The sequence below is a fragment of the Pygoscelis adeliae genome, unplaced genomic scaffold (genome assembly GCF_000699105.1).
Source record: "Pygoscelis adeliae isolate BGI_AS28 unplaced genomic scaffold, ASM69910v1 Scaffold77, whole genome shotgun sequence".
Lineage (NCBI taxonomy): Eukaryota > Metazoa > Chordata > Aves > Sphenisciformes > Spheniscidae > Pygoscelis > Pygoscelis adeliae.
In genome coordinates, this window is record NW_008825216.1 from 1921659 (window position 1) to 1929866 (window position 8208).

Consider the following 8208-nt stretch of genomic DNA (forward strand, 5'->3'; position numbering starts at 1 on the left):
TTTTGTAGTTTCATAAAATGGAAAGGAAGAAGCTATTCTGGATTCTTAGCACATTGTTGTGTTGACAGTGGTCTCAAAAGCTTTCCTTGTAATTCTAATATCTAGCTGAAGACAAATATGAACTTATTTTCTTGCCTCCGATGGAGTTCCATTTATCCCTGAATGCTTTATCTCTAAATAATGCCAAAATATCCCTCCAGAAACTGTTTAACACTTAGGGTCATAAATATGGTTTTCGTCAAGTAATTTACTTACTGTGGGAATAGTGGATCAGTAAATAGCGCAGAGAAGCTGACCAGAGAAGGACACTATGAGAAATTCTAGGAGTGTTCTACCTAGCTTTCTATGAGGACATAAAGTCTTTATATTATGAGTGTAAATACTATATTGCACTATCAGTTTACATGGCAAATTTAATAATATAGTACAAATATTCCCAGAAAAGTAATATCACATGCAGATGGTCAACCTTTGTTAACGCTCTTATTAGGACAAAGCAACTATATTTTAACAAGAAAAAAAAATGAATAGATTTCAATAGATTGCAAATAGGAGTGACTGGAGAACCACATACACCACTGGGCATTTATCAGTTTGAGAAACATTTTAACATGTTGGCTACACACAATGCTTCATATGGAAGAAATTACTTACACTAACAGATTTTCAGTGCATTCGCAGCAAAGTAAGAACTCACACCTGCTTGACTGACAAAGCTGAGATGAGGAATTGTATCTTTGTGAGCCAGATAACTCGATTACTTGAACAAACCCATTAACATCCCACTGAAATTTTCTACCATTCCAACTGGAGAGCTTCCACGACATTCACACATCTAACTGCTTATCCACAAAAGGAGGGAATGCCTACTACTGCTTTGTGGCAATATGCACAGCTGACACAGAAATAGCAGCAAGGCGTCCTGAAGCAAAGCTCATCATTAGTCACGTCCAAAAAATAACTATCGATTGTCAAAGTGTACTTTATCAATAAAGAAAATTAAAAGCAATTAAACTAAATTGAATTAAACCAAATAAGAAGCGAAGAGGTTTTTTTTCAAAGCTTGGAGTGATTTCTTGCCTCCAAACTATATGAAAATGCCGATTATGAAATGGCAACTCGGGCAGTTACCACAATAATTCTAAAATTCCACAGATATTAAAAAGAAGACTATCAAAGCCAGTTTCAATGCCAAATACATCATTCATTAATGTATCTCACTCCCTCATTTTCATATTATTACCCCCACTTCCACATCAAATTGTATTTCACATGTCAAATTATAATTCTGGAAACTGCAACTTCTTAGGAAACTCTCACTTAAAGCTTCAAAAGTTCTAGCAACTTACTTCAGTGTTTCAAGTGACATTTGCAAGTTATAATTTCTTTCCTGCTCCGGCAATTTTGAGAACTCCACTAAGCATGGGTGTTGTCTTTTGTTGTCATCTCTAACCTGTAAAGACAGTAAAGAAGTAAGTTTAATGTGTCTTAAAAACTAGAAGAAATTTAAAAACAGTCCAAAACACAAAGTACTTAAAGTTGATCCTGTCAGAATTACTCAAACTGAACAACACTTCAAAACAGAAAGTATTCTGTATTCTCAGAGCAAGATCATTCTGTTCAAGTAAGGCAGAATTTGCATTTGCAAATAAACTTCAGATTTGCAGATCTCAAGTTGTATAAATGCTAATTTGTACATTTCATTATACAGATGTTCACAACAAATATGCAAAGTTCAAGAATAGTGCAATCTATGTTATGTTTTGACATACAGCCGTAAAATAACAACTCATCTTCAGCACCATGTTTGAAAAACTATGCATCCAGTTTGTATAAATATGTTGATATGAATAGTACTGAAGTCCTTACCCTACAAAAGTAATGATATAAAGGATAAATCTACCCTATTTCTTAAAGCAGAAAATGTTTGTTTCTTAATTATGCCCAGTAGTATACAAGCAGAATGCAACTGTTCAGCAGTCACAAATGATTGGAACATTAATTTACTTTTACTGTAGCGACAGCAAAGTCATGAAGACTATAATTTACAAAATCCTACATTTTATAAACTTCAAAATTTGATCAAAAACATTTTTAACCTACACTACTTCTAACACACTAAACATTGTGTGTTAGAGCAGGGGAAGGAAAAACAGTCATCTGTAAACCATAACCTATTTATAAATTTTCTTGAATTTCAAGTACATGAGTACCCACAGAGTGAATATGAACATGGATCACTGATAGCTGAAATTTATTTTTTATTTATCATCTTCTCTCTTTGCCAGTTCTATGTTCTTCTATAACAATAACTAAACTGTAAATAAACGAGATTGAGTAGTAGTGTAATCTCATGAAAAAAACGTCCCATTTCTCTATAACATTTCTGAGTAACATATTGTTGCATTTTGATCTAAGCACATAATAATTATCAAATTGAACAGCAGTAATTTGTTTATGTTTTGGATTGAAAAATATTTACAATCTCCAGGGGACATTTATCTTCATTTGATGGGATTAATGTTCTTTGGACAGGCAATACAAGCCATTCAACTGTCAAGCTACTTGATCAAAATCATTAGCAGCTAAAATGAGAAACATCTTTTACCAGACACTGAAAATCTTTATTTGCAGATTTCTTTCTAAGACCTATGGTAATCTGCATTAATAAAGGTTCAGTACAGTCTCCAATAAGAAGGACTAGTTTAGATCTGTGTACAGCTAATTTAAATCTTGGACATCAGGTGCTTTCCTCAGAATTCCAATGTTAATTGAATTTCCCCTAATGATACTCTTTTCACTCTACAGCTACAATGTATAATACTTTTATTATATATTTAACATATTTTGTAGGTTGCCTACCCCCCCCTTTTTTTTTTCCTGAGCACACTATAAAAATCTACTGCCTTGCAGTAGATTGATACCTATAAATTCTTAATTTTTGTGGCTGCTTTTAAATGTACAGCGAAGTTTAATAGAAACAAAGATATGCAGATGCATTTGATGATTTCAAGTTGGACACCTAAATACCACTCATATTCAGACTTATAACAAAGCCAGTTAACAAAAGTCCTTAATTTTGCTACATTAGCTTGTTATTTTACTTTGTTGCATGTATAAAATGCAGTAGTAATATTGCATGCAATACTGGGTACCACTTTGGTGATACTACACACAGATCCGATGAAACAGGTATATAGGAGGGAATATAAAATGCAATCTACAGCAGATTTTTTGAATACTCTGGAGAGACATTTAAATCTGCAGATTCTCTGTCTTTTAGCCTTTAAACTTTTTGACTTGGTGAAAAAACACTTTTCCAGAAAAGCTAGCTACTATATATAATGCATCTTGCTCTGAATTAAAAAGACCAAATCTAACTAAGATACACTCATGTGTGTGCGTCTAAATCAGCTAATTTCTGTTTCATGCCTTCATGTATTCAGTAACTGCAGTGCATCAATTCAAATACCTAGAATAGGCAACAGTGGCTTAAATTGATTAAATCATCTGTGAAAAACCAATATGATAAAGGAGTCATTCTCCAGATGATCAGCATATACTTTGCCACATTCCCAAAGTGAGCACATCCAACCATAGAACACTAAGGCTAGAGAGAGAAAGCTGAATAACTTAAAAGATTTAGCACTGGATTTCATTCTGAATATAACTACAACATTTATCACTGCTTAACTTGATACTTACTTACTATATATTATTTAAATTAAAATAGTGTTCAACTGTACAATTAGATTCTCAATGGTAAGTAATGGTACACTAAAAGTTCCTGCAGATTGCTTCACAGCTGGTGTGATTATACCACAATTAAAATGTTTCAACACATTAATTTAACTGGGGTTTTGTGTTTGATTTGGTGGGGAAAGCAACAACAACAACAAAAAAATAATCTAGTGATCTTCTCTGTTAATCAAATCTTTTTAAGTACTGCTGTATGCTACACCAAATATAATACCTATGCCCAGTTACATCAAATCTGTAATCTGAACTCCTCAGAAGACCAAAATATTTTTATTAACAAAAATAGAATACATATATGTTTCTATACATGCATACATGTTTTTATATTTACATCTAGTATCTACTGTATGTTTCTATACACTCTTCACAGCAATAGCTCTTCATAAACACCACCACTTGGGATCCAAATAACTAGCTTGTATTATTTTTTTATGATTGATTTGACCAAAAAAATCTAATCAACAAAATAGACTACATTTTGTATCAAAGCCAGAAGTCACGTATTTTTTTCACGTCATACTCCATGAAAAGTAGGAAAACAATAAGAAAATAGCTATGTGGAGGACCTAATACAGACATGAACCTGAAGAAGTGGAAAGAAGAAAGAAGGTAAAGTAGATTTAATGGAATTTCCTATAAGCAATACTTATTTTTCATGAAAAATAAATTTGGGGCTTCTGAAAGAGTTATGTCAGTCCGTATTTATGAAGAGAACCAAAAATAACTGCTTTTATTGGCTTACTCCACCAGGCAACTAAACTTCTTGCCCCAAGAACAAACAGAAGGTGAAAAACCCACTACGTCCTTTCTGTGCTAGCAGTTAGACTGGCTGAAAATTTCAGCACCAAACAGCTTTAATACTAGAATTTTGGTTCAGAAATATACAAGCACTGTTGGTTTCCAGCTGCTTCTGGTGGAAAGGGTCTAATACCTTACCAATTTAGGAAGGATGGACAAAAATGCAGTCCTATTAGCACATTGAAACCAATGTGCTGAATAATACTATGTAATTAACAGAAAATTAAGTTGGAAGGTACATACTGGTCCATACTGCCAGCCAAGTTCAATCTTATTCATAACCCATAGTTCATGGATGTTCTCTGCTAATTTTTCTCTAATCCTTTCCAGGTGGGGAGGCAAAACAATCTAAAGAGAGAAGAGAGAAAAAGGCTGTTACAAATAAGTTGCTTGACAGTGCCACCCAAACAGACATAACAGATAAACTTCATACAAACCAGATCTCTCAACTAAACCTAAATTATCATTCAGTTCTTACTGACTAAAGTGTGTGAGAATTCTTAGATCAACAGAAATACTTTAACCTACACTCTTACAAGTTCCAGAGTTTGACCAGCAAGTGACAACAGTTTTAAATCCAACACCTCCAAACAGCACAGAATACATTCCTGGCAGCTGGCTAGAAACTACTCAAACCAATACTGTTTCTCAGCTTAAAAAATGCTAAAAATCTCAACAACCAAGGCAATGTTGTGAAAAACACTTCAGATAAATATAAACATTTGAGAACTGAACCCCATTAAAAAAAAAAAAAGAAAGAAAAGAATTAGATGATGGTGACTATTGAAATCAGGAGAGCACATCACTCTACCTCCAAAATTTGAAATCAGGTCTGCTTTACCTCAAAAACCAGAGACCTCAAATATACAGTTATCGTGGTTTAACTCCAGCTGGCAACTAAGCACACAGCCACTTGCTCACTCCCCCCAGTGGGATGGGGAAGAGAAGCCGCGCACGCAAGGAAAGCAAAACAGGGAATTCATTCACTACTTCCCATCAGCAGGCAGGTGTTCAGCCTTCTCCAGGAAAGCAGGGCTCCATCACACGTAACGGTTACTTGGGAAGACAAATGCCATCACTCCAAATGTCCCCCCCTTCCTTCTTCTTCCCCCAGCTTTAGATGCTGAGCATGACGTCATATGGCATATAATATGCCTTTGGTCAGTTGGGGTCAGCTGTCCTGGCTGTGTCCCCTCCCAACTTCTTGTGCACCCCCAGCCTACTCGCTGGTGGGGTGGGGTGAGGAGCAGAAAAGGCCTTGACTCAGTGTAAGCACTGCTCAGCAGTAACGAAAGCATCCCTGTGTTACCAACACTGTTTCCAGCACAAATCCAAAACACAGCCCCATACCAGCTACTGTGAAGAAAATTATCACTACTGCAGCCAAAACTAGTACAATGGTGCTGTGAAGCATGATGTTACCCTAATTGTTGGTGTTACAGAAGAATAATTACATGACACATGTAGAATGCTGTATTTAGAACAGAATGGCAACAAACTACCAGGTTTGTTCTTTTTTTTTTTATGTGTTTTTTTCAGGAACAAGTTCCTAAATATGGTAAAATCTGAGCACATAGTGTACAAAAATTTGTATCATCTCTAACTCTAGTCAAGTGTAAAATGAACTCTTGTTACCTGTGATCAGAGATCTTTGGTATCAAAGATCTACTGCTCTTCACAACTATGTAAAAAAAAAATGAAAACTATAACTTCAATGCCTGCCATTTACTGCCCACAGTGAGTCAAATGCCACTCTCAGTAACCTGCAAGTCCAGTAAAGAACTAGGGTTGAAGCTGGTCTGAAAGTCTTATCGTAACGCAAAGTCTTCAGTGATTTTAATTAAACAGTAATAAAAATGTCTATTAACAGAACAAGAAATTCAAATATTCTTTTTTGCCTGCTTTAATATTAAGGGTAAAACATTCTTTATTATAGTGTTTGTGAACTGAAATATATGAAATGTCTAGTGAGCACTATCAGGACCTTACACACCATTTTTCACCTTCTCACAATGGAACATACCAACCAAATCCCAAGAAAAAATGAGTTTAAGACAAGCTGCAAATTCTATCAAATGTGAAATAACACAGGCCTATAATATGTGTGTTTAAAAATGAAAATGCAGTCTTTCAGTTTCCATACCTGGCTAGTATCTACAGGAACTGGAGTGAAAGCTGCTTGTGACAGAGAGATAGTGGGACCCAGTAGGTCTCTTGTATAGCTACGATCCTGCTTGTACTCTCGGCTATGCTCCACTTTCAGCTTCTCTTTCGGTAGGACAGCTTCAAAGCAAGGGGCATATCCAGGTGGAGGAAGGAACTTGAACTCTCCATGGCGACCTCCAAGCAAGAAACGTACCCTGTAAACATCAGACTTACTTTAGATAACTGAGACACCTATGGTGTCAAACCTAATCAGTTTACAGGCCCAACAACTATTGAATGATATTTTTAAAAAAAGGAAAAAAAAATCAATGTTGCAGCTTATTTGCATTGTTTACAGTTCAATTTTCTCTGACTAGTGCTGGAGTTTATGAAGTAGGAGGTGCAAAAAACACAGGGAAAAGTAAACAATTCTTTCTTTTAGTTAATTTCCACGTCCATAAATGTATTCTATATCATGAGACAAAAAGATAAGACACAGAGAGAGAAAGAGAGAGAATAATCAGTTTACTTAGCACACCTATGAAGCAAGCAGCAGCCTTTCGAGTCTCAGAAGGCAGAGATTATAACCCAGAGTAATCAATCAACCATATCTGAACTGCCTCCATTGAGGAGTTCTCCTTTCTCTCTCATTTGAGAAATGAGCCTGAAAACTCCATGGAATACGGTTCTTTCTTTTCTCTCACAGAACACTAAATTCTTAGGACACAATACAAAAAACTCCCATATTTTCTTCCCTAAAACATATACTTGTCATGTTAGAACCTAGGGGAAAGCATTCTTTTATTCATTACAAAATGGTGTTTGGTTTTTTTTTTTGTTACTGAAAAAATCAATTAATGAGGTGATCATGAAGTAGCAATGATATAGTATTGAAAAATCTTCCCAGAACATTGCCATCCAGAAGGAATCAAAAACCACCCAAAAAACTAGCCTTACAACAGAATCATTTTGTCTCCTTTCTATTTACTGAGTATCTTATAAGATTTTTGTCAATGCTATACTAGAACACTCTCCAAAAACACACTGAGGACACAAATAATATCTGTCAAATATTTCCCTCATGACAGAGATAAAGCATGCAGGTTTATAGTTTTGCACTTCATAGCATGCATGTCTGTAGTTTTACCACAGTATATCTTCCGTATTATCCAATGCAAAGTCTAAAGAAGTGCATTTCGCATCTGGAAGGAGAGGCTGCTATGCCCACTGTGTGATAGCTCTTAGCTTCTGTAGTACTCACCACAGTCTTTGAATGATCCCTCACAGAGCATTGCTCTGTCTCCAACAGAAATCAGCTTTCAGCCTTTACCTTTGCCAGTCCTGCTAAAGTTTGTCGCCCCGCTGGAACATCACACAGTCTTTTTTAATATTATAGTCTCAAACTATTCAATACACGGAAGCAGAAGTCTGGCATCTCAAATGTGACTTGAAATTTTATAGAAAGCCAGTACAGCAACCAGAATACAGATTGACTGAATTCATATT

The 8208-nt window shown here is 35.5% G+C and overlaps 1 protein-coding gene across 1 annotated transcript in view; it reads right to left on the reverse strand.

Annotated features, from left to right (window-relative positions):
* Positions 1-8208, reverse strand: part of RYR2 (ryanodine receptor 2 (cardiac)) — a 338959-nt gene that overhangs the window by 196796 nt on the left and 133955 nt on the right. Inside the window, exons 23-25 of the mRNA XM_009329215.1 lie at positions 6701-6917; positions 4801-4905; positions 1350-1453 (exon numbers count right to left, since the gene is read on the reverse strand). Coding sequence (XP_009327490.1) covers positions 1350-1453; positions 4801-4905; positions 6701-6917 — 426 coding nt within the window. The remainder of the gene's footprint in view (positions 1-1349; positions 1454-4800; positions 4906-6700; positions 6918-8208) is intronic.